Consider the following 26,062-nt stretch of genomic DNA (forward strand, 5'->3'; position numbering starts at 1 on the left):
TCTTGGTCTTGTCTCTCCCTCCACCGGCCTTCGCCTGCCCACCCCTCTGCCGTCCCCCCACTCCTGGGACAGAGGCCACAGTCCTGAGCTATGACGGTTCCATGTACATGAAAATCATGCTGCCTAACGCCATGCACACGGAGGCCGAGGATGTGTCGCTGCGCTTCATGTCCCAGCGGGCGTACGGCCTCATGATGGCCACCACCTCCAGGGAGTCCGCCGACACCCTGCGCCTCGAGCTGGACGGGGGGCAGATGAAGCTCACGGTCAACCTCGGTAACCATCTGCTCGGTGACCGGCCGCCCCGCGCCTCCTGGTCCTCCCTGGCCTGGCTCTGACCCCCACCCCTCTGTCTGGAGAAGCTGGTGGGGCCGCAGTGAGAGGCGCTCTTTGCAGGTTTGGAGGGGGAGGTCCGGCTCTGTCTCTGGGGGGCGTGCAGCACAGGGGGCCGCTTGGGCCTAACAGCACTGAGTGGCGGAGACCCAGGGAGGCCCCGTGAGGCCGGGGTGTGCTGGCTGGCCTCCCCGGTGCCCACGAGGAGCCTCGACAACCCCTGCCCTGCACAGACCACGCAGTATACTCATCTCTGTTGTTCGCTCACCCATTGGCTCGTTTATCCAGGAAGTGATCCCTGACTCCTCCTGGGGGCCAATCAGAGCTCAGGGCAGACACGGAGATGGGAAGGGGCTGCATCAGCCTCCCTGGTTGGCCCATCCAGTAGGTTTGTCTCTGGGGCTGTGTTGTGTGCGCATGCGCGTGTGCTCAGGTACACTGTGTCACCTTTTTTTGTGTAGCGCTGCGTGGACCTGCGTTTGAGTCATATAGATGACCTGAACAACACACACACACACACACACACACACACACACACACACAGAGCCACTGCATGTTCCTATAGAGTAGAATTACACTCCATAGACTTCTTGGCTGAAATACTTTCGGAATATTCAAGTCTTTCTTCTGTTGTGCACTAGCTAGGTTCGAACAATCAATCTTTGGATTAACAGCCAAGGATAAGCCATTTGCACCACCCCAGGACCTATGGAGACACCACATAGGCACTAGAATCCAACTTGGAGCTGTTCAGCCCATTCAGACTCCTAGTGACCCATAGGACAGAGTGGGACTGCACTATGAGGTTCATTTTGTTTGGTCCCACAAGGTCACCATACAAGTGACTGTTACCTCTTTCTCCTGAGGAGTGACTAGTGGGTTAGAACCTCTGATTTTTTTGGGTTAGTAGCCAAATGCTCCCTAGTCATTGTCATTGTCCCTAGTCATTGTCCAACTCTCTGATGCATAACAAGTGACTGCAAAAACCATGGCCTGTATCAGGTGCACCTTAGTCTCCAGAGAGACAATGACTAGGGAGGATAGAAGGAGAACTGATGCCTTTGAGCTGTGGTGCTGGAGAAGAGTATTGAATGTACCATGGACTGCCAAGAAAACAAACAGATTCATCCTAGAGAGGGTTAAATCAGGCTGCTCCTTGGAGGCAAGGATTCTGGGGCTTCGTCTGACATACTTTGGACATGTTGTAAGGAGAGACAGGTCTTTAGAGAGGGACATCATGCTGGGTAGAGTAGAGGGACAGCGCAGGAGGGGAAGATCCTCTATGAGGTGGATTGATTCAGTGACTGGGGTACTCGGGGTGGGTGTGTCAGAGGCAATGAGATTGACACAGGATAGAGCAGGGTTTAGGGCTGTTGTACATAGGGTCGCTATGAGTCGCAAACGACTCGATGGCACATAACAGCAACAACAACAACAGCCAAATGCTTAGCGACTATGCCACCGGGCATCTTATTACTCTCCATATTGGACAGGTTAGGAAATCCACCTACTGATTCGTCACTAAATGGTAGGGGGTAACCTTGGACCCTAGTCCAGGCCAATTTCCCTTGAACTTGAGTGCTTTTCCCATGGCCTCCACCAGTGTCCTGAGATAAAGCTAGGCTGCCCTTCACCACTAGGTGACAATCCCCTCTGCCCCAGCTTCACGGGAGTTCTCCAGGGTGTCCCTGGGGCAGGATCCTGAGGTCTGTCCACTTACTCTGTGGGCATCAGCCCTCGTGCTCAGGGACAAACACTAATTCAGCCATGTTTAGAGGGCCCCGTCTCAGGGCCAGGGAGATTCTGAGCCCTGGAGAGCAGCCCTGAGGGAGCCAATGTCCTCCTTTTGAGGTCACATTTGTCCAAGCTCAGCCAGCCACCCTAAGTTTATCTGTGAACAGCAGGAAGCTTGGAGGCCACTGGGATCACCTGTGTATCCTGGACCAAGATGAGACCTCAGTTTCTTCTGAGAATTAGAATTCTCATTGGAGAGAAGACAGAGCTTTGTGCTTAGAACTCTACTGAGTCTCCTCGTAACCTTGGTGGCTGGCATTTCAGGACAGATCAGGGTCTTTTGGGGGCCACCTGCCTCATTAAAACCTGTGTACTGTCCTTTCCTTCCACTTCTGGCTACTTGGCCTTGCACTCCCAGGACAAGGGCTTACAGGATGAGGGGGAGGAAGCCTCAGGTAGGCTGGATGCAGTTCCTCTTCCATCCATCATCACAGCCCAGTGGAGGGTGGGGTATTGGTGGTGGGATGCCAGCTCAGCTGGACAAGCACGTCAGGAAACACCCCTTAGTCACACCTACACCCTTAAAACCTACATCCTTAAAACTATCATAGGTGCAAGGACCAGCCCAAGTCCTCTGAATGGCCTCGTGCCCTTCCTGAGGCTTGGGACGTGTGTCCTCCGTGGGGCTGCACACAGGCTCATTGAGCTCGGTGGGAGACAGGGAGACCTCTGTTTGCAGCAGGCGCTGGTGGGCAGAGGGTCAGTCCTATCTCTCCTGGACCATCTTGGCTTCCTGTGAAGGTGCTGATTAGACAGGAAGGAGGGTCCTTGACCAGGAATTTAACTGGTGAGACCTGGGGACTTTATACCCTCAGAAGCTCCCCTTTGTCCCTTGGGCACATTTGCCACACAAGCACGTAGAGAAGGTGACCCGCCTGGTAGGCATGGTCTTGTTAAGAACAGGCCTCCCAGCAGGCTGACAGTGGGAGTCTCCCCTCTCCCCATCCCGCCCCCGCCATAGAGATGCATGTGCTGAGTGGCATCTCGAAAGTGCCCATGAAAAGCCAGTGTCTCGACTGATGTGTGCTCTCAGAGGTGTGTGGTGGACAGGCTGGCACCTGTGGACACAGGTGCGCGTGCCCAGCCCCCAACCTCGAGCCACGATGGGAAGCGCACAGAAGCCCTGGGCTCTAGCCCTGGTGTCTTGACTCCTGGGTAAGTTGTTTTGCTTCCCTGAACCTGTTTTCTTACCTGTAAGCCTCACTCAGCTACTTCCAATGAGATTTTGAGGCTTCAGTGGAATTTAAGGTGTGAGGATGTTATACAGGGGTGACACCTTGTTTAGAGATTCACCCCATCTTCTTGGTATGAGACAGGGACCTCATATTATCACCCTCCTGCTGATGACCCCAGGCCTGCAGGGTTTCACTGACAGGCATGACCAAGTCCCAGTGCTTGGCTTGACTTGTAGCTGAGGAACCTGACTCAACCCGGCCTTGGCCTTTGGCCTCACCCTCGAAAAGGAAAACCAGTTAGTGGCTTTGCAGCTAACTAGGGCAGCCATTGCTGCAGGCTGAGTGCCGGCCGGGCCCTGCCGAGGACCAGAGGCTGTGGTGACGACTTGGCAGGCAGCTGAGAGGATGCCCTCAGTGGCAGCCTCTGGAGCTGGGCTATTTGCTAAGCAAGATGGCCAGAGGTACTGCGGCCTCCTGGGCAGAGGATGCGGGTAGAAGTGGATCCAGTTGCCTGCCCGCCCCCAAGCCTCCACCATGAGGTGGCCCAGAGCCAGCTCCCAGGGTCCTCTGCGGACCCCTGAGCACCACAGTTGATCCCTGTTCTTAGAAGGTGCTAATGTCCTCAGGGCTCTATTCATGTTCTAGTGTGGCCTGGGGCCCTGCCATCTGCCCTGGAGTGTGGCATCAGAGGTCACCCCAATGACCTAGCTCAGAGTGGGGCTGAGGGCTGGAGGGCCAACTGTAGAGACAGAAATGCCAAACTGGAGGGGCCTTGCAGGCCCATCAGTCAGGCCCTTCCCAGGGAGTGAGCCGCCTGGGAAGTGCTCCTCCATCCAAACCAGGGGGCCTCCCCTACCATTGGGGGCCTCCTTCAACTCAGGAACCTCTGAGAGGGTCCACACCCTTCTGAAACCCCACTTGTTGACCCAGTTCTGCCCCTTGGGCTACACAGAGTATTATTCAAGTCAGGCTAATCAAACATTGCTATTCCCAAGCCTTTTAATCTCTGAGGCCGTGGAGGGAGGTGCCTCTTACCTGAGATCCCCCCACAGACTGGCTTTGAACCCAGGCTGCGCTGGGAGTGCCCACTGCCACTCTGTCAGGTTCCTTCCGAGATGGGACAGGGGCTGGTGGGCTCTCACTGGTCTTGCAGTGAGCTCAGTGGCTCTCCTCCTTGTTCTGAGTGGGACCTGGCCAGGAGCAGTTCGATTCCCAGTGTTCACATCATGTGGATTCCCTTCTCCCGTTGGACCCATCAGCCCACACTCTGGCCGGGTCTGTGTCAGGCAGGGTGTTGGCAGGACTGGACCAGGGTCTCTGGTCCCTTGATAGGGTGGTGGTAGGCACCTCCTCGCTCCCCCACTGCGCGCTGGGCAAGGTGTGCACGGAAGGGCCGCTTCTCTCTCCCGCTCATTCTCAGTGCCTGGCTGCCTCCCTGTAGCCCCCCCTTGAGGGGCTTCTGAGAGTGGACTCGCTGCAGGGCAGGGGGACTGCTGCTGACGCCTCTTCTCCAGACAGATGGACATGTGAACTTCTGGAGCCTGGCGCCCCCTGCTGGGAAGAGCAAGGAACAGCGCCCACCAGGGCCTCTCCCAGCAGGGGGTTGGCCAGCCCTCCCAGCCCCCTTTTTTCTTTTTTGGACCCTTCATTGGTGAAAACTCTGCTGGCCCAGACTGAGCCCCCGTGACCCAACTCCAGGGCCTGGCACCTCCCGCTCCCTGACGCCCATCTCATTCCCACTGCCCCCTTCCTTTCTCTCTGACCCTGCCCATCTCCTTCCTCTCACTGTGACTGACCCCCCTGTGTCTGTCTGCCCCTTGCCTCTCTGCCTCCTTGCTCTCCACTGGTGCCAGGCTGTGGCCGAGGGTCCCGGCTGCTCCGCCCACTCTTCTGCTGCGGTTGACAACGCGTGTGGCGCTCAGCTGTACTACCCAAGGGGCCCACAGCCCACGAGCCGCAGGGGCTCCTCTGTACCCTCACTTCAGGAACCTTTGGGGGCCGTGGGGATGCCAGGTGCCATCTCCCCTTTGCTTCCTGAGCCCGTTTAGGAGGAGGGATAGGATGCCAAGGACTGCCATTAGGAGGACCTGGAAGTGACACCTGTCAGCAGGCAGGCCTGAGGGCGCAGCTTCCTGCCCAGCCCCTCAGCTGACGGAGGGGGAAGCTGAGGCCACACAGTGCACAGTGCGTTAGTATAAGGTCTGACATTAGGCCCCACTTTTCCACCTCACGGTCCAGAATTTTCTGCTTACCCAGGCAACCCCTCTTCCTCAGGCTGAGGCGAGGCCTGGTCTAATGGGAGGAGACAGACCTCCAAAGACCTCGACAAGAGTTTCTTGAGACCGCAATGCTCTGTCCCCTCAGTAGGGCTGCCTGATGCCCCTCATTGTAATAGGTGCTGCCAGAGAGCTGGGGCCAGAGCTGCTGGTTCTGAGCAGACGGGGTACCTCATGATCACGCCGGCCCCTGGACCCCTGAGTGGGAGAAAAGCAGTGCCAGGGTTGGGCCAGGGCACTTTGCCCAGGATGCCTGCTTGTGCCCACCTTTCTTTATGTCCTGAGAAGTCACATTGGGAGCTCCCTGCCCCCTTCTTGTAGAAGGACCAAGTCCACCCCTCTATGGCAGCCTGGCACCCCCAGAAGGGCAAAGTGGAAGGAAGGTTCCTGGAGGGGGGTGCTAGCCCCCTGGGACTCTGGGAAGTGAATGGCTCTGGGAGGGGGACCCTGAGGCAGACTCCTCCATTTCGCTCTGAGCCCTGGACTCTGAGCAGGGAGTCGTCCCAGAGCAGGGGCTGTAGGGACCCTGGCCCCCCACCCATCTCCCTTCCAGTGTCTGAGGAGGTGGGAGTTGGCCAGGCCCTTAGCCCTCTGACTGTCCTCTGTACGACTGGGATCCCCAAGGTGCCTGTCCCCTTGAGACATGAGCGGCCTGGGCCCCTCCAAGAAGAGGGACGCAAGCCCTCTTCCCGTCACCCAACGGCCCTGCCTCCCAGCTCAGGGGAGGGTTGGAGCCCCTTCAGGGGCAAGAGGGACAGGAACTGAGGAAGGGCACCTGGGCACGCGTGGTCCCCGGAAAGTGGTCCCGGGGGATCCCCCGCCCGCAGATACCCCTCCCTGTGAAGGATGTAAAAAAAAAAAAAACCAACCCAAAAAAACCACTTTGTTCTGCCTTTTTGTCTCCCCTCCCCCTCTGCCCACCCCATGGCCCCCCCAGACTGCCTGCGCGTCGGCTGCGCACCCAGTAAGTGGCAACCCTCTTCTGCAGAGACCCAAGGGGACTGGGATGCTGGACCCTGGAATCTGAGGAGGGAGGAGGAGGAGGAGGAGGCATATCTCTGGCCTGTGTGTGGGTTGGGCAGTGGGGAGGGGTCGGAGAGCGGGAGGAGTGTGGTGGTGGAGGGCGGAGTGGGCCAGAGGAAGCAGAGGGTCCTGGCAAAGAGGCTGACTGAGTGCCCCGAGCCAGCCGCACAGTGGGCAGGAGGCACCTCCCACAGGACCCCGGTGCCAGGAAGGAGCCTCCAGGAGGCTGGGGATGCTCCGCTGCACCGCCAGCGGCGACCACACGGGGGCGGGCGAGGGCTGCGGGAAAGGATGCGGGCTGGAGGCGCGGCCTGGGTCCAGGCCTCCAACAGGGTCCGGTGGGGCGGCTTCCTGTGGATTGGGGGTTCTTCCAGGGGTCAGATGGAGAGGGTGAGGGGATTCCTGAGCATCAGTGCGCGCCTGTGCTCGGCCTGAGTGTTTCTGCATGGTGTGACTGGTGCACTAGCAGAGGTGGCCAGTCTCCGTGGTGTGTATGTGCGTATTTGTGTGTGTGTGTGCGCGCGTGTACAGTCATGGGCTTAGATGGGAACCCTGCTTGGCCACAGGATCAAGTTGATCCCCACTGACAATGTGTCTGAGCAGAACCATGCTCCACAGGGTTTTCATGGACTGATTTTGGGATGTTGATCGCCAGGCCTTTCTTCAGCAGCACCACTGGGTGGTTTCAAACCACCAATCTTTTGGTTAGCAGACAAGTGTGTTAACTCTTTGCACCACTCAAACCCGCTGCCATCTGGCCACTTCCTGCTCATAGCAAGCATGTTATTAGGAAGCTCTGCCTTCCTAGGCCGTGGGGAGATTCACTTGTCCTGTGTTCTCAGGAGAAAGACTGGTGACCTCCTCCCCTGCGATTTACAGCCTTGAAAACCCAACGGGAAGATCAGGTATGGGTTGGTTCCAACTTGAAGGCAAAGAAAGGGAGCTCTTGTGGTCTGCTATTAAGAAGCTGCTCTGCAGTCCCAGTGGCATGCGGTTTGAATCTGCCAGTCGCTCCTTGGGAGATGGGCACCTTCCCTGCAATTTACTGCCTCTGAAAACCCGCTGGAAGGTCAGCTATGGCTTGGTTCCCACTCGATGGTGCTCAGTCCCACAGGCACTGCTGGAATCCACCAACCGCTTCATGGGAGAAGCGTGGGTAATCTCCTCCCTCACAATTTACTGCCTCTGAAAACCCACTGGAGGGTCAGCTATGAGTTGGTTCCTAGCTGACAGCACACACCAATGACAACAACGAACAGAGCAGAATTGCACTATTTTTTTCCAGTGGAGCCATTGATGGGTTTGAACTGCCAACCTCTTGATTAATAGTCTTGCCTTTTAACCACTCCCTTACTATGGCTCCAGACTATTCCTTTAATGCCAGTACCCTCTTCCTCAGCTAGAGTGAGCACCCAGGAATGCAGGCGGAGTTTGGGGAAGTTAGGCAACCTTTGAAAGATCAGTGCATTTTATCGCTGGTGGGAATGGAGAGTCCTGACAGTGAATAAGCACTTGCACCAGCAGTCAGGAAAGCAAAAGACGAATTGCAATGGGAAAGTCGGCTGTCAAGGCTCTCTCCAAAGTGCTAATGAGCAATGATGTCAGTCTAGAGACTAAAGTACACCTGGTCCAGGCCATTATCTTCACAATTACTTGCTATGTATCAGAGATCTGGATAATGACTAAGAATGACAGAAGAAGAATTGATGCCTTTGAGTTGTGTTGCTGGAAAAGAGTATTGAACACACTATGGGCTACCAGAAGGACAAATAGGTCTGTCCTGGAGAGAGTGAAATCACATTTCTCCTTGGAAGCAAGGATTTTGAAGCTCTGTCTCACATACTTTCGGTGCGTTGCCAAGAGGGGCCAGTCCTTGGAGAAGGACATGATGTTTGGAAGGGTGGAGGGACAGCACAGGAGAGGAAGACCCTGGATGAGACCGATTGATATAGTAACTGGGGCAATGGGATTAGGTGTGGCTCAGGGGTCAGAGCTGTTGTACATTAGAGTTGCTATGAGTCACGGGCAACTCGATGGCACGTAACAACTACAAGCCCTCAGCAGCAATGTTCTCCTCTCTGCCCATGTCAGGTTTTGATGCCCTGTGTGTGATTTCATGTCTGGGTGCATGGAACTAACCAGGAGTGACAGCCAGGCCATGGTGGCCCCCACTGTGGCAAGGAATGTGGGTACAGCAGAGGGAGTGAAGGCTTATGTTTGTGTGTGGCAAGGCTGGATGTGGTGTGGCAGGTGCTGAGGCTGTGTGTGTCCATGGTGGAGGTTCTCCGGTGTGCTGGGGAAGGTGTGAGTGTTAGGGCATGGGTATCAGTACACCACAGCAGGGGCCCCATTCCCTTGCACTGTACAGTGGGTGAAGTGGTATAGAGTGGCTTGGCTGGTGTGTCTGTATGTACAACTAGGGTGTGTTAAAGCTCTGGAAGTGTGTGTGCCCGGGTGTGAAGTGAGGCCGTGTGTGTGTCTATGTGTGCACTTGTGTGTAGGCATGGGCCCGGAGGTTGTGTGGATACACACTCGTGTGTGGCGCTGAGATGTTCTGTGCACCCGGCTCAGTGACACTGGTGACAGCTGAAGCTCTGCGTGCATGTGTCTGGGTGCCATGCTCACCCCCCCATTGGTGCCGCAGGTAAAGGCCCTGAGACGCTGTTTGCGGGGCACAAGCTCAATGACAATGAGTGGCACACGGTGAGGGTGGTACGGCGTGGCAAGAGCCTGCAGCTGTCTGTGGACAACGTGACAGTGGAGGGTAGGTGACCTGGGGCCAGGGAAGCGGACACAGCTCTCAGGCTGTGCCCTCTTCTTGGTGACCACTGACTTGGGCTATCATTCTTGGGTACCCTTTCTCCCAGGGGATGGTGTATTACGGGGGTCCACTTCCCATGGTGACATATGAAGCCTGCCAGCCCTTGACTCAACAGTCCCTCTGCCCAGTCTTGTCACCAGGAGTTGCATTTACTCTTAACATCTGGGAAGCTCTGCTTGTCACATGGGCCCCTCAGGTGGAGGCTGGGGCTCCTGGGACCCAGAGCCCGTGTCCCAGAGCCCCTCTCACCCCGTCTCCTGTCGCTAACAGGACAGATGGCAGGAGCTCACACACGCCTGGAGTTCCACAACATCGAGACGGGCATCATGACGGAGCGACGCTTCATCTCCGTTGTGCCCTCCAACTTCATCGGGCACCTGAGTGGGCTGGTGTTCAACGGGCAGCCCTACATGGACCAGTGCAAGGATGGTGACATCACCTACTGTGAGCTCAACGCGCGCTTTGGGCTGCGCGCCATCGTGGCCGACCCTGTCACCTTCAAGAGTCGCAGCAGCTACCTGGCGCTGGCCACGCTCCAGGCCTACGCCTCGATGCACCTCTTCTTCCAGTTCAAGACCACCGCCCCCGACGGGCTGCTCCTGTTCAACTCAGGCAACGGCAACGACTTCATTGTCATCGAGCTGGTCAAGGGGTGAGGGGCCGGGCTTGGCGTTGCTGTCCTGGAAGTGGTCCCCATACCCCTCTGGTCGGGATGCAGCTCCCCAGACCCTCAGACACAGGCCAAGATGGAGAGGCACCCCCTTCTTCCACTCCAGTGCCCCCCAGCTATTCTAATTCTCTGCTCACGGACCTGGCCCAGGCCTCGACCCTCTCTGCAGAGCCTTGTCCCATTGGCCTCTTGCTTTATAGGATCCTGCTTGAGGGCAGCTCTGCCCCCACCTCTAGAGGCACCCACAGTGACCCCATAGGACAGAGTGGAACTGTTCTGTAGGGTTTCCCAGGCTGCAGCCTTTACGGAAGCAGACTGCCACATATTTCTCCTGTGGAGCGGCTGGTGGATTTGAACTGCTGACCTCTTGGTTGGCAACAGAGTACTTTAACCACCGCACTACCAGGGCCCCGCCCCTCCTTGTCTGAGTTAGCACCTCTGTGGTCTCGTTGTCCCCAGTTCTCTGCAGGCTGGGACTTCCCACTCGAGTCCCCTGGCTGCTGTGAGTCCCTCTCTTGGGGGTCAGGATGCTGTCCTCCTGGTGGGACCCCCTGCTTCCCACAACTCTTCCTTCCCTCTGCCCCAGCACGGCTGCCCTGACCCTGTGTCTCCTTCCCGTGGGACAGGTACATCCACTACGTGTTCGACCTGGGGAACGGCCCGTCTCTGATGAAGGGGAACTCGGACAAACCGGTCAATGACAATCAGTGGCATAACGTGGTGGTGTCCAGGGACCCAGGCAATGTGCATACGCTCAAGATTGACTCCCGCACTGTCACGCAGCACTCCAACGGTGCCCGGAACCTCGATCTCAAAGGTGGGGCTTGGGGCCTCTGAGGAGGTCTGCTCCCAGCCCAGAGCCCCTTCCCTGAGCAAGACCACCCCCTTCCAGGGCTCTTCCCGTAGCTTCCCGACACGCTGGCCCTGCTCGGCTCTCCTGTGTGTCTGGCGGAGAGCCTGTCACAGCGTGTGTCTCAGGAGGCTCCCCTCACTCTAGACTTGGGGGAGATGTGCAGGCCCTCCTGGGACGCTCTGGACCCTGAGATTAAGGAGCCTGCCTTGAACTAGAGCTGGAGAGACAATGGGGGTGGAGCTTCTTACCTGGTGCCTCCCTTCCTTGGGTGGGCGGAGGGGCGTGGACAGTGCTGAACAGTAGCTGAGTCCCTCCTCATCCATCCTGGGCAGGGGCTAGGCTTACTCTGGGGACCTTCTGGACCCCAGGCCTCCCTTAGGCGCTCAGAGTACTTGCTGACCTCTGGATGTGAGTGAGGGCAGGGGTGAGAGGACAAGCGAAGAGGAGGAGAAACCCGGATGGGAGTGAGGCAGTTCCAGCACCCCCGGGCAGCTCAGCCTCCAAGCCACCCTCAGCCCCCAGAGCCCCAAGAGTCAATGTGACTCAGACAGTCAGAACTGGGTGTGTGTGTGGGAATCCTCAGAGAGCATCGACTCTAGAGAGACTAGGTGGCTACCAGGAGGCCACAGAGTAAGGAGAGAGCAGAATAGGAATGAAACGGGATCCGTTGTGCCAGCTCACTCCTTGTTGTCAGAGTGGACCCTCCAGCGGGTTTTCAAAGACTGTAAATGGCACAGGAGATTTCCTGTCTTTCTCCTGCGAAGTTGTGTTAGAGAAGAGTTCTGAATAGTCCACGAACTGCCAAAAAAAACAAATATGTCTCGGGCAAAGTACAGTCAGAGGTACGCTTGGCTAAGCTTTGACTAAGCTTGTGTTGCTGGAAGGGGCTCTTTCTTGGAAAGGCACATCAGGCTTGGAAAGGTGCAGGGTCAATGAAAGAGAGGAAGGCCCCCAGCCAGATGGTTTGACACAGTGATTGCAGCAGTGGGCTCAGCTATGCCAGAGATGATGAGGATGGCACAAGACAGGACAGGGTTCAGGTCTGTTGTTTACAGAGTCACTATAGACGCCCCCCCCCCAGATAGGTCTGTCTTGGAGAGGGTGAAACCAAGTTTCTCCTTGGAGGCTAGGATTTTGAAGCTTCATCTCACATACTTTGGGCACGTGGCCCGGAGGGACTGATCCTTGGAGAAGGACATCATCCTCAGAAGGGTGGAGGGACAGAGCAGGAGAGGAAGATGCCAATGAGATGGATTGATACAGTAATTGGGGCAAGAGGGGGCTGATCTGTCGGAGTCAGTGAGACTGGCTCAGGACAGGGCAGACTTTAGAGCTGCTGTATACAGGTGGCACATAACAACAACATGAGTGTTACTCAACTCAGTGGCACCTAGGGAGAAGCACCACTACCTTTGTGTTGGCAGCAACACCTCAACTCCTTACCCACCAGGCCTTCCTGATCATTGCATGTTGTTGTTGTTTTGAACCACTCACTGAGTTGGAACTGGCCCATAGCTATCCCTCCAGTGGGTTTTCAGAGGCAGTTAATCACATGGAAGGAGACTGCCCATTCTTCTCTGGTGGAGCAGCTGGTGGATTCAAACCGCGTACCTTTGAGTTGCCAGCACAACTCCTTACCTCTAGGCCACCAGAGCTCCCTGATGGGTCATTCACTGCGCAGTCCTTTCCCCCTGCTCCCAGAAGGGGGCGCTGTGCAACAGATAATCCTAAGAGGCTGCACCCAAGGGCCCTCCAGGCTGGTTTTGCCCAGGCCAGGCACAGACCATTACACACTGGGTTTCCTGAGCCCTGCTGTGGACCGACCGGCCGGAGTGTCAAGGGACTTAGCCACGATGTGGCCAGGCGATGATATTGGGGATCCATACCCAGGAGAATGTCTTCCCCTTGTCCCCAGGCCAAGCCCTAGTCGAGGCTGGGCTCAGACATCTTCAGAAGAGAACTGGAGAGTCTGGAAGGGACCTGCAGGAATTCTGGGCCTGGAGGCTTTGTGGGGGGTGGGGGGTTGGTGGAGATGGGGCCTGCAGTCTTTGAAAGGCCCTGATTACAGGCCGGAACTGGAATCCAGTGTGTGGGAGCCAGCAAGAGCGGGCGCCTCCAGCTGCTCCCTCCGCCCCCCATCTGGGCTCCTGGGGGGAGGGGAGCAGACAGATGGCAACGTGGGGAGGGGAGAGGCGGGTGGGGGCGGGGCATTCAGGTTGCTGGCTGTCTGGCATGGAGGCTGGGTGGGCACCCAGGTGGACATCATGAAGGGCTTAGCCAGGAGCCCACCAGCCTGGTGTCGCCCCCGTGCCCCATGCAGGAGAGTTATACATCGGAGGTCTCAGCAAGAATATGTTCAGTAACCTGCCCAAGCTGGTGGCCTCCCGGGACGGCTTCCAAGGCTGCCTGGCCTCTGTGGACCTCAATGGACGCCTCCCGGACCTCATCGCTGACGCCCTGCACCGCATAGGGCAGGTGGAGAGGGGCTGTGACGGTGAGTGGAGGTGGCCCTCCCGACTGCAGAGTGACCAGGTGACAGGTCAGGCAGGGGAGCTTCAGCTCAGCAAAGTGGCCCTCTGAGGCTCTGGGGCAGGGGGCGGAGTGGTAGACAGTCGCTTATCCCCTCTGTGGCCTCTCACCCTGGCTTCCTGTAAACACCACTGGTCAGCCCTAGCCCCCCCACCCCAGGCCTGATGCTTGTGCACCTCCTGGGGGGGGAGGGGGCCTGGCTGAGCGGGGGCGTCCCTCCTCCTGCCCCTTCCAGGCCCCAGCACCACCTGCACTGAGGAATCCTGTGCCAACCAGGGCGTCTGCCTGCAACAGTGGGATGGCTTCACCTGTGACTGCACTATGACCTCCTACGGTGGCCCTGTCTGCAATGACCGTGAGTGCTGGGGGAGGGCTGGGGTTCTGGGGGAGGGTTGCTGAAGATGGGGGAGGGTCTCCTGGAGTCGGTTGTAGTCCTTCTTATCCCCAGAGCTCAGGTGGGCCTGCTGCCGGGTCCCCTTGGAGAGGCTCCTGGTTCTGTGCAGGTTTCCTGGCTCTTCCATCTCTGGATGTCACGTGGGGGGCACCTCCCACTCCTTCTGGTGTCTCCCTTGGGACACCACCAGTGGTGTCACCTCTGTGGCGAACTTGTTGCCCTCTCTATGTCAGTAACAGTCTCACACGTGTACACATAGCTTATACACACCTGCTATCCTCCAGCTGGGGCTGTCACCCCCGGGCACCCCCCCCCCCCCCCCCCCCGGTGCCCTCACAGCCTGTGATGGAAGCCTGTGTCTGTCTGCTCGGGACAAACTGCACCCCAGAGACCAGGCCACTGGGCAGCTGGCATTGCCAAAGCTAGGCTGCCACTCCCCCCTTACTCTCCCAAGAAGCCCACGTGCAGGTCATGCCTTTTTGTCGCAAGGGCACTCCCAGCGTCCTCACCTAGTTCTCCCTGGCTAGACAGCGGCCTACTCACTTGTACTTCAGCCCCCTGAGAGGGCAGCTTCAGCGGCAGTGTCCAGTTGCTGGTGGGTGGGTGGTGGCCAGCACTGGTTAGAACCTAGTGGCAGGAGGGCAGCTGGGCAGGAGCGGAGAGGCCACCCCTGGCTTTGGACTTTCCCAGGGATGGCTGGGAGGGGGGAGTGAGTATTCAAGGCTGCCTGGGAGGTGTGCACCCCGGTGTGTGCGCACACACATATGCACACAGAGGAGGAGGGGGCTCCTCCAGTTTTCAAGTATGGAAACTGAGGCTGGAGAGGACCAGTGGGTTTCCAGAAGGATTAGCAGGTCTGGGGTAGGAAGAGCAGTCTAGCCGTCCTCTAAATCCCACGCTGGTGGAGCCAGCCTGGGCATAAGGCCTGGGTTCCTTGAAGGCCAGCATGGCTGCCTCCAGCATCAGGAGGTTTTTAGGAGGGTCCTGTTTTCCCTTCTTTGGGAGAATGCGCAGCCCATCTCCCTCAGAGGCTTCCTGGTGTCCCGGGCTTTCCTCATCTGACCCAGGGCTCTTCTGTGTCTTCTCAAGAGTCTCAAGACAATGGCCAGCCAGTTCAAGAGGTCCTTCAGCCCTGGCTGCTGAGGTCAGAAGACAGGGTGGGTCAAGGTCTCGCCCCTCCCAGGTGACTTGGGCAGAGATGGCTCCTTGGTTGTTTGTTACTACGAGGCCTCCCTGGTTGGGTGACGTCTGACTAACTGTCCATGAAGCCCTTTACATCTGAGGGATGGAGACCATCCTTCTGGCCTTCAGAGAAGGTGGTGGCATGGAGACCACCTTTCTAATATGACCAACGAGACAACCACAGCTTCTGGGAGACCTCACTCGAAGTCGTAGGGTACTGGTGGAAGAGCTTCACTAGAACTTGGGTGCTGTGACTCCCAGTCTTGAGTTCTTTATATGCCACCCTGCCACCCACTGCTCATGGGCCCTGGGGGCAGTGGTTCTGATGATGGAGGAGCGGCCATCAGGATAAAGAACTCTGCCACCCCCTTTGTCACCATCTCACTCCCACCAGCATGATGGAGCCTCCTACCTTCTGGAAACTGGCTTCTGGATGAATGGGGCTTCTGGAAGCTGCCACCTTTCAGGGGAGTGGAGGAGAGATTGAGTTTGGGATTCCAGGAAGGTGGAACGGAACTGCCCTATGGGACAGGGAGAATCGTCAGGGCTGGGGGCGTGGGCACGGCTTGGGAAAGGTTACTGTTCTAGGGCACTGGAATGGCGGCAGATCTGGATAAAGCCGTGGCGCTAAAGGTGGGTGCAAGCTGAGAGCCGAGAGGGGTTCAGAGTGCTGGGCCTCAGAGACCTCCGACCCCAGGCAGCTCTGCTGTCTCCGCCCCTGAAGGGCAGGGGACCTGTCAGCGTTCTCACTGCCACAAACCCCTCTTCTCCTGGGGTTGTTGCTTATGGTTCCCCAGCTCCCAGATGTCTGTGTGGGTTCTTCTCACCCTCCCTCCATCCCAGAGTCCTGGGAACCCAGCAGGGAGGGGAGGCTGGTCAGTAAACACCACTCCAGGGGGCTTTGGGGCTTGAAGTGGTGGAGGAGGGAGGCAATGAGGAGGGAGCCAGCCTGCCTTTTTAAGAGTGGGGTGCCCAGCTGGGAGCTGGGGCTTGTAAGATGAGTGGTCTGACCTTCAGAAAACCTTTTTCCACAGTTGCCTTAGTTTATCCTTCTGTGATATGGGGACTCTGTGTTCCTCTAAGGCTCAGGGCTTTCCCCACTGTGAATGAGCCAGGTGACCAGAGAGATCATGGGAAAGAGCATGTGAAATGGGAGAAGGCAGGGGGCCTCCTGACTTCCGCCCAGGGCCCCGCTATGGCCTGCTGCTTTTCTCGGCCTGCCTTGCTCAGCCTCTGGGCCCCTCTGCCTCCCGTCTGTGTCCCATCTCCTCACTCTCTCTGCAGCCTCTATTGATCCCTGGCACACCTCTGCCCCCCTTGGTTGGTGCCCTCTGTCTCCCCTCCCCCAGCACCCCCTCTCCGGTTCCCACTCACTGGTATTGATTGGCCTCCAGGCGGTTTCCCTTCCTCTTCTCTCGCCACCGGCTCCTCCCTCGCTCCCTCTGGGACCATAAATTTTCTGCCTGCTCAGAGCTGTGCCCATCTGTGTTCAGGGGCACCAGGCAGGGGACAGGGGGCAGGAGGATGGGGCTTCAGGGAGCCCTGCTGCCCCCTTCCTTTTACCCCAGTTCACTCTCTTCATTCTTGGTTCTCCCAGGTCCACTGCCTCCACCTTGCCCTCCTCTCCCCTGCCTCTTGCCCGGGCAGATCCTGGTGTTACTGGATACTGGGGGTGGGGATGTTGAGATGGCCCTTGGTCTTTGAGGATATGAAGAGAAGCCCAGTATCCTTATGCACTTAACCCCTTGGGCCTTGAGTGCTTCTTCCCCCCCAAATCTGGGGGCAACTCCCAGTAGGGGGCACCCTGAAATGGAAGTGACTTCCCAACTGGCTATCAGTGGGGGAAAGAAAGGCAGTATCCTAGGTGGGTACTTGGCAGATGGTGTCCTTGCCACCCGTGGAGAGAGCCGAGGCGGATGATGGGGGTGGGGTGGAGAGGAGGGGCTGGTGCCAAGGCAGAGGGGAGCACCTCACTGGGGAGAAGACTGTGGTGTGCTTCCTCTGGGTCACCTGCTGGTTCAGGGTGCTCTTATGCACCAGTCCTCATTTGGAGGGTGAGCTATCCTGGGGCATGTATGCAGGTTGGCCATACGTTGGTGGAGAGCAAACATATATGAGCGCGCACATGTCTGCACGCCTGGCTGAGTGTGAGGCCGCGTACCAGGGTCCGTGAGCACGTGATCCTGGGTGTTAGTGTGTGTGTGTGTGTGTGTGTGTGTGTGCCTGTGGGTGCGCGTGCACGCACACCCGGCCTGTATGGCACGTGGGTGTCTGGGTGCCCAAGCCTGTCCACAGGCCAGCGTGCACGTGTGTTCCGAGGGGTGCGTGCAGAGGTAGCGCCGGCTGCATCTCGGCGCGCGGGCCCGGCTCGCACTCTCGGGGTTCGTCCAGGTGGAGGAGGGGAGGGGGGTGGAGCGCGGGCCCCTCCCGGAGCCGCGTCCTGTTCAATTATTCAGCAGGCCCTTCCTGGGGGGGGGCGCGCGCGGAGGGCGGGCCGAGCCGGGAGAGGCGAGCGAGCGCGCTAGCCAGGTGCCGCGCCGAGCTGCCCAGCGCCGCCCGCAGCTCCGGAGCGCGCGGTCCTCCGCCCTGCCCCTCCTCCCGCGCCCCCCCACTCCCCCCACTCCCGCCCGCCCTCTCCTCCCAGCTCTCAGCCTCTGCAGCAACACTCCGCTGCCTCCATCTCTCCGCCGGAATCTCGCAGGCTCGCGCCTTGCCTGGGCTCAGCCCGCTTCCCTCCTCGCCTCTCCCCTCCTCGCCTCTCCCTCTGTCCCCCCTCACCCGGATTTGCTTCCCTTTCCCCCTCCCCCCTCCCCGGCCGCTCCCTCCTTTCCCGGGGGCCTCCGTCGGGCGGCCGCGGGAGCGGGCGGCGGGCCCCGGTCTCCGTAGGTCCCCCGCTGGCCTTCCCGGGGAGCGGGGCCTCCGTCCCCCTGCTCTGCCCTCGCCCCCTCCCCCTCCCTGCTCGGTTTTCCGCAGGATTTCCCTCGCCCCCCCTCCCTGCCGGCCCCGCACCTCCCCGCTCTCCCCGGCACCATGCCCCCTCCCCCGGGCGCTCCCCCGGGTTTCTGACGGCCCTCTGCGCCGCTGCGACCCCGCTGGCATGCGGGGAGCCCCCTAATTCTTCGCGATGGACCCCGGCGTCTTGGACCTTGGCGCTGCCGCTGCGCGCACCCCGGCTTCCCCGGCGGGATCCAGTTGATTTCGCGGCTCCGGACCGAGGCTCGGGCTCCGGTTTTCCTCGTCTTCGTCCCAACCCCCTCTCGGGGCTCGGAGCCCGAGGGGTATTCGCGGGGCTGCGCAGCCCCCCGCCCCTGGCCATGGGGCTGTGAGGCGGCCGCCCCCGGGCCGAAATGCCCCCCGGGGGGAGCGGGCCGGGGGGGTGCCCGCGCCGCCCCCCCGCCCTGGCCGGGCCCCCGCCGCCGCCGCCGCCTGTGCTGCCGCTCCTGCTGCTGCTGCTGCTTCTGGGGGCGGCCGAGGGGGCCCGGGTCTCCTCCAGCCTCAGCACCACCCACCACGTCCACCACTTCCACAGCAAGCACGGCACCGTGCCCATCGCCATCAACCGCATGCCCTTCCTCACCCGCGGCGGGCACGGTAAGTGGCCCCTTCGCCGCCGGCCGGCTGGCCGGCCCCCGGGACCTCTGCGCGGCCTGGCCCGCGAGCCGCACCCCGGCCCGGGCGCGCCTCGGCTGGGCCCCTCGGCTCTGCGGGCCCCTCGCCCCCAGCACCTCAGCCCCACCCTCGCCTCTCCCTCGCCTCCTCCCCCATCTCCCTCGCCGGCGTCTTCACTTTCACTCTTGGCCTCACCTTCACCTCCTCTGCCTTATTTCTGGACGTCCATCACCTCCCTTCTCTGCCCTTTCAGCTCCCTTTCCCCCTTTTCTTTTCCTCACCTCTTCTGTTCATGCCCTTATCGCTTCTCCATCCGTGTCCCCTCCACCTCACTCTCACCTTCCCTCCTGGCCTGTCATAGCAGCGCCCACTTTTTACCTTCTTACCTTGACCCTCCCACAACCTCTGTCCCATCTACTATCTCTGGCCTTGACATGTCCCACCTCTTCCTCTCTCACCTCCTCATGTCTGTCTTCACCTCCCCTCCGGTCCCTCCTGCACTCTTACCTTTCCCCATCACTGCCCTCCATCACCTCCCGGCCTTCTCACTCCACCAGCCCATCATTCTTTCCTCTCCTCCTGTTCTTTCCATCCATACCTCCCCACCTCTGCCCTGCCTCCACCTCTGCTCCCTGCACCTCCCGCCACTGGAGCCCTGTCACTTCTCGTTTATGCTCCTTCACTGCATCTCTGTCCCGGTGCCCCATCCCCTCCCATGCTGGTCCCCCTCAACTCCAGTGCTGGTCCCTCTCAGTCAAGTACTCCATGTTGGTCCCCTGTCAACTTCAGTGTTGATCCCTCATCTCCTCCCAGTCTGTTCCCCGTCCCTCACATGTTGACCCCCATCATCTCCCGCTTGGTCCCTTATCATCTCCCACTGGTCTCCCATCACCTCCACTTTCCACTTATTATCACCTCTTACCCTCACTTCCTGCATCTCAAACCCTTCCTTCCTTAGACCTGGCTTCCATTCCTAAGAGCTCCTGTGGGCCAAGTCTTCCCATCTCTGGACCTGTCACTACCACTCTCTGTCCTCCATCCTCTCTGTGTCTCTTCCTGTCTACCTTGTACCCCTAGCACCTCTCATCACTACCTCCATCCCCCTGTGTCTGTCCTTTCACATTTTATTTTATCCCTAAACCAGACCCCGTTGCTTCCTATCTCAGCTCAGAGTTCCCATCACCACCTCTCCAGAGACCCTATCATCTCCCCTTTCAGTCCATCAGTCACTTCCTTTTTCTGTACCTTCTTCTCACTTCCCATCCTTGCCCCTCGTTCTCACCTCCTAGGACCACTACCACCTTTCTCTCTGAGCCTTCATCACTTCCCACCTCCCTTAAGGCTCTCCTCATCACCTCTGCACCTCCACTCCATCCCACCCTCGAGACCCACTATTGCTGTCCTCCTGTCACTCCCCTCTCTCCTCCAGCCTCACCCCTCATTCCTGTCACCCCTCCCCCTCCCTTCACTGTCACCATCATAGCCTCATCTGTTCTCAACTGTCCCGTTATCACCTCCCATGTCTAGACTTCTGGCTCTGTACTCTTCTCACTCCATTTCTGCCCATCCATCCCCTCCCGGTTCCTGACCCTGTTTATATTCCTTCATCTTCCTCTGCCCTTGTGTCCTCATCATTTCCCATCTTTGCCCCTCGTTGCTCCTACACTCTCATCCCTGCCTCCCCACCGCTGTTTGGCATCTGCCACCCTTGCTTCCCAATCCTTCTCTCTCATCACCTCCATTCCTTTTCTGCTTCATCTCCTTTCTTGCCCACGTCTCCTCTCTTCACCCACTTCTCAAGATCGAGGCCCATCAGACCCTCTTCCTCACCCCTTTCCTCTCTCTTCCTAGTATTGTTCTCCATCTACTCTGTCTCAGCTGGGGAACTCCCCAGACAAGACTCTAGTTTCTTTTTCTCCTGCTTCTCCACTCCACGCCTTCCTCCTGATCTCAACTCCCTTTTCCTCTCCATCAGCTTCTTTGCCCTCTTTACCTCTGTCCCCCTCATTATGGCCCCTTCTGGCTCCCTTGAGGCCCAGTGTTACCTCCAAAAGGACTCAGAGAGGACATGGCCTTTCTGGTCAGTAAGGAGGGGCATGAAAGGGGAGCCAGGCATATTGGGGGAGAGGCAGGGGTGGGCTTCAGAGGGAAGCTGGCCCTGGGAAGCCAGCTGTCTGCAAGAGACTTGGAAGCTGGAGTGACAAAATGTTCTGTGAAGGAGCAGGAGCCAAGGTTGCAAAGAGCTAGGGAAAGGGAAGAAAATGGAGGAGAGAACATGGAGGGGACAGGAGCCTATGGAATGTGGGTATTGGGAAGGCCTCATCGATGGCCGCCCTTTCTATGCAGAGGAGGAAAACGCCCCGGAGAGGGCCAGTGACTGCCCCGTGTCACACAGAACTGGAGCTGGGACTGGAAGGTCCTGCAGACAGTGACAGAGGTGCTGGGAGGTGGGGCGGAGGAACATGTGGCTGTGAGGTGAAGGAAGGGGCTCAAAGGGAAAAGAGGGAGGGGGCCACCTGCGCTGGCTGGGTGCCCCCTCTGCCCTTCTTAGCCATGGGAGGAGCTGAAAGAACAGTTCCTGGGGGGCCCCATACTTGGCTGAAAGAGTAGGATAGCCTGGGAGGCCTCTGTAGTCAGGTGCCCCCCCTAGCCCGGCCTTCCTGCCTCTGCTTCTCCCCTTCTCTTTCCCTTTGCCTTCCTCCCAGCATGCCTTCTGTCCTTCACACTTTCCCCCTTCCCCCTTCCAACCCCCAGCCCCGCCCCTTACATAACATCCCCACCAACCCGCCAGACAGACACCTCTGACACTCCTCTGCACCTGATGTCAGCTGGGACCTGGGAGGACGAGCACACCTGGGTCCTAAAAATGGTCTGAGGGGGTGACACCTTCCTGGTCTTTGACGTCAATTCTGGTTTTAGAGTGCTCAAGGAACCTTCTTGCCCCTACCCACCCCCCTTCATTTCTGGCACCCTCTGATGCCAGGCCTAGAGGGGTCAGCCCAGCTCTGTTCTGAGTCAGTAGCCTCCAGAGGTTCTGGGCGGGTTACTCCTTTTAAGAGACTGAGATTTATTCTGGTTATGGGTGTGCTGTGTTGGATTTTTGATTGCATAGTGTACAGCCAACAATGTTACCCCTGTGCACTGAGGGGTGATTCTAAATGGACAGAGAGCTGATAAAGGCTTCTGGATGCATGAAGAGCCCTCTCTGGGTTTGCTCGTCCTTCTACAAAGAGCTAGTGTGGGCTGTGGGCACTGAGGACAGCGGCTTTAATGGACTGTGCGGGACCTTTCATCCTTTCATGATTCCAGAAGGTTTTGATCATGGCTTCTGATGCTTTGGGGCAGAGGGAAGCAGAGCGAATAGACATGTATTTTTAAGTACAGGGGCATCCCTACATGGGTGTTTTTCCCCCTCTTGAGATAATTATGTTATTTGGGTCTAAGTTGTAGTTGTTAGATGCCATTAAGTTGCTTTCAATCCATAGCAACCCTGGGTTCTGTGGAACGAAACCTGTCCCTTTCAGTGCTGTCCTTAGAATTGTTGCTGTTGGAATGTCTGTTCCAGCCACTGTGTTAAGTCCATCTCATTGAGGGTCTTCTCTTTTTCCCTGACCCTCTCCTTTACCAAGCACGATGTCCTTCTCCAAGAACTGGCCCCTCCTGGTAATATGTCTAACATATGTGAGGTGAAGTCTCTCCATCCCTACTTCTAAGGAGCTTTCTGTTGTATTTAGAACAAGACGTATTTGTTCATCCTTCTGGCAATCCACAGCATATCCAGTACTCTCCACCAATGCCATAATTCAAGTGCATACGCTTTTCTCTAGTCTTTTTTATGAATTGTTCAACTTTCCCCTGCACATGAAATGTTTAAAAACACCATGGCTTGGGTCAGGTGCACCTTTGCCCTCATGGTGACATCGCTGCTTTTTAATGCTTTAAAGAGATCTTTCACTGTAGATTTTTCCCCGGTGGAATTGTTGGTGGTGCCGTAGAATGAGTGCAGCTCACAGTGGCCCAATGAACCACAGATCTTTGCCTTATCTCATCCTGTGCCATCCTCACTGTAGTCCTGTGTTGTTGGTGGGAGACACTGCTTTCTTCCCTGCTGCATCCATGGATGTTGCTTGTGGATCCAAGTAAAAGGAAATCCTTGAAAATGCCAGTATTTCCTCATGTTTATTGTACTGTTTATTGGTTATGAGGATTTCTGCTTTCTGAATTTTAATGTGAACCCGTGCTGAGGGGTATAGTCTTTGAGCTTTATCAGTAAGAGGTGTTGGTCATTTCCACTTTCAGCAAGCAAGGTTTTGTCATCTGAATGGTACAGGCTGTGAATGAGTCTTTCTCCAGCCCTGATGCCATGTTCTTCATATAGTCCAGCTTCTTGAGTTATTTTCTCCGTTTACAGATCACACGAGTGTGGTGGAAGGATACAGCTCTAATGACAGATCACACAAGTGTGGTGGAAGGATACAGCTCTAATGCACGTCTTTTCCTGTCTTTAAACCACATACAGTTTCCCCTTGCTCTGTCCCAACAACAGCCTCTTTGTACTCATTCTGAAGAGAGGTGATACAACAAATGGAGAAATTAGCAAGTAGAATCACATACAAGTAGAATTTTGCTGAAGATGATTGTCAAGCTGTTTCAGCAGTGTACCCACAGGGCCTGGGTTGTTGTTAATAGTTGGTGTTTTTGCTGGGATGCAGGGGTGTGTGGGATGCACGCTGTATGAGAGATTCTTTGTCATAGAGAGTTTTTGCAGATTGTTGATATTTTTAAAATTATTATTATTAATTTAAATGAACATTTAGAGACTTTGGATTTCCATTCATTCATTGTTGCATTTTTCTCCCTGCCCTCCCCCCGCTCCAGTTCACTCTTCTCTTTGAAAATTAAAAGAAAAATTCTTTCATTGGTATACAATCCTCCTCCACGCCGAGATTGTTGATATTTTTAAAGTGTTTTAACAGATTAGTTGATCATTGGCCTGGGCCTTTGGACGGTGGGCACGTAGGCCTTTAGCATCTGTGTCTGACCAGAGGCTCTCTTGCTTTGTACACTCCATAAAATACGATACACAGTAGATTCACCATGGTTTCCTAGGGAGGTCAAAACCAACTGCTTTAGACCAGCATCCTCAGACTTGGTCTGGAATTCTTTCTGGAACCTTCTGAGATTCTAGTTCTGGTGCAGCGTCCTGAGGCTCCCGGAGGGCCAGCTGAAGGCTTCCCGGGGAGGACTGGTCAGCGCGGGAACAGCGTGCCCGGCGAGGGGCGGGGCCTGCGCGAGCCCCGCCCCCTGCCCGCGTGCGCCTTGGGGCGAGAGCGCGTGAGCCTGGAGAGCGGTGCGTCCCCGGGGTAATCACCTGCGCCCTGTCCAATAAACCATTCATCCTTCCCCTCTCCTGCCCAAGAAGTGGCTCTCCGCCGGGTCCCCCCACAGTATAATAAACGCCCTGTAGGCTTTAACAGGCCCGCCCAGCGCCATAAACTGGCTGCAGGGAAAACAGCTGGGTAATAAATCCGAGCACAGCCTGCTGGAGATGCGGCCCGGGAGAAGGCGGGCCGCCGGTGTCGGTCCACAGCCACCGTGGACGGGACAGTGTCTCCAGTACTGGCCCACCAGCCGCTGCCCCTGCGCCCGGACAGCCACACCCCCCGCCTTTGTGTGTCCACCTCCATGTTTCTGGAGGGCCTCTCAGCTCCCATGGGGGGCCTGCCGCGCCCCTCTCCTTCTTTGTGTGCGATTGTTTCCCGGTGGGGCTTTGCGGTTTGGATATATGGTGCTTGGGACAAGGCGCCGTCCATTGCTCCCCCTGGTCCCCATCCACTCCCAGGCTCTCCTTGGACAGTGCCTTTTGGGGTGCTGAGCTGACCCCGTACCTGCAGGGGAGGTATGGTGAGAGTGAGGAGAAAGGGCGAACTTGGCCCTGGACCTGGGCAATCTGAGGGCTTCCTTATGCTGGTCTGTGGGCCTGAACGACCCGGGCCAGCCTGGCTTGAAGGAGATGCCCCGGGGAGACGAGGTGGCAGCTTCTGACCAAGGAGGGGGCCTGTGTGGACAGACAGCACCTCCCTTCACCTGGCCCTCCAAATTTGTGCAGCTTGTGAGAGGGGGAAGGGAGGGCCCTGGGTATTATCGTTGCCATGGAAACAGCTGATTTTTGGAGTGCTGCAGTGTTGGGAGTGGAGGGCCCTTTCTGGGCCTGTCCGGCCCCTGCCTTCTGCCCTGTTGTCCCCCTACTCGCTGGGCACCCTACTTCTAACCCTCACTGCTGTGCCTCCCAGACCCCCAGGGAAAGAGGCAGCTGAGGCCCAAGGGCCAGAATCAGCTTCCAGGCTGCTGGCAGGGGGGCTGGCTGTGGGGCCAGGTCTAGGGGTTCTCTCCCATCTGCCCCTCCTCTCAGGGGTGGGAGCAAGCTTGGTAGTAAGACCTTCTGGGGGCTGACAGGTGGACCCCTGCCTTAGCATTCACACTCCAAACCCCTTGCTGGCCTCACTTCCTCCCTTTATCCTCAGCTCCTCACTGGGACCCGTAAATGATGTCTCCCTCCAAGGCACTCAGGTGCTCACCTTTCCTTTGTGGGCCTGGGACTAAGGTGGGATCCCTTGTCCCTGATCACCTCAATTGGGGTACCATGAGGAACGTCTTTCAGGAAGAGACCTCTAGGCCCCGCATTACCAGCTGGTCCGCCATCTTGCTAGCGAGTCTGTGCCCTGAGCCAGGGTGTCTAGGCCCCCCACGCCTCCAGATCCCCTACCCCGACTCCCAGCCCTAGTCCAGCATTCTCCTGCCCTAGAACCTTTTCTCAGCCTTCTCAGCTCCATCTGTTTCTGTGTTTCTCTCTAGGTGAGTCTGCCCTAGAACCCCTCTCCCAAGAAGTGCTTTGGGAGGAGTCGTTAGTGGCTAATTTTTTAATTAAATATTTTATGACTCTCATCTGCTCCATTTATATCGTAAAGAATGCAGGACCACTCTTCCTGCTGGCTCCAGAGTCCTAGTCCACTAGGCCTCCCAGATGAGTCTCCCTTCCTGGAAACTGGGTGACCAGCCCCTCACCCCCACCCCAGCCATCTACTGCCCCCCCACCCCCGCCCCCAGGGAGCTCAGTCAGCCGCAGGAGGGAACATGGCGACTAATGGGGTTTATTTTGGGGCTGAGATCGTTAGGGACCTCACACCCGCCCCCGGCAGCCGGATGGCGAGGAGGAGAGGGAGAGGGGGAGCGAGGGTGGGGTGGGGGAGGGCAGGAGAGGGAGCCTTGTCTTGGGCTCCCACTCTCCCGCATTCTCTCACCTACACCCCTCTCTGTCCCTATCTGTCCATCTGTCTCTCTGCCTCCTTCCTCCTCTGGCTGTCAATCTGCCCCCCACCACGCCCTTCGTCTGTCTCTCCCTT

General features: G+C 57.7%; 1 protein-coding gene across 3 annotated transcripts in view; it reads left to right on the plus strand.

Annotated features, from left to right (window-relative positions):
• Nucleotides 1-26,062, plus strand: part of NRXN2 (neurexin 2) — a 121,353-nt gene that overhangs the window by 60,432 nt on the left and 34,859 nt on the right. For 2 of the 3 annotated variants that reach the window (XM_006901479.1, XM_006901480.1), the window contains 7 exons: nt 73-276; nt 6,516-6,542; nt 9,246-9,365; nt 9,693-10,074; nt 10,719-10,909; nt 13,266-13,439; nt 13,710-13,829. In XM_006901479.1, coding sequence (XP_006901541.1) covers nt 73-276; nt 6,516-6,542; nt 9,246-9,365; nt 9,693-10,074; nt 10,719-10,909; nt 13,266-13,439; nt 13,710-13,829 — 1,218 coding nt within the window. Of the gene's footprint in view, nt 1-72; nt 277-6,515; nt 6,543-9,245; nt 9,366-9,692; nt 10,075-10,718; nt 10,910-13,265; nt 13,440-13,709; nt 13,830-17,903; nt 18,642-26,062 lie in introns of those variants that run through there. The other variant, XM_006901481.1, reaches the window with a different exon arrangement.

Source organism: Elephantulus edwardii, unplaced genomic scaffold (assembly GCF_000299155.1).
Source record: "Elephantulus edwardii isolate Elephantulus edwardi_28Jun2011 unplaced genomic scaffold, EleEdw1.0 scaffold00328, whole genome shotgun sequence".
NCBI lineage: Eukaryota > Metazoa > Chordata > Mammalia > Macroscelidea > Macroscelididae > Elephantulus > Elephantulus edwardii.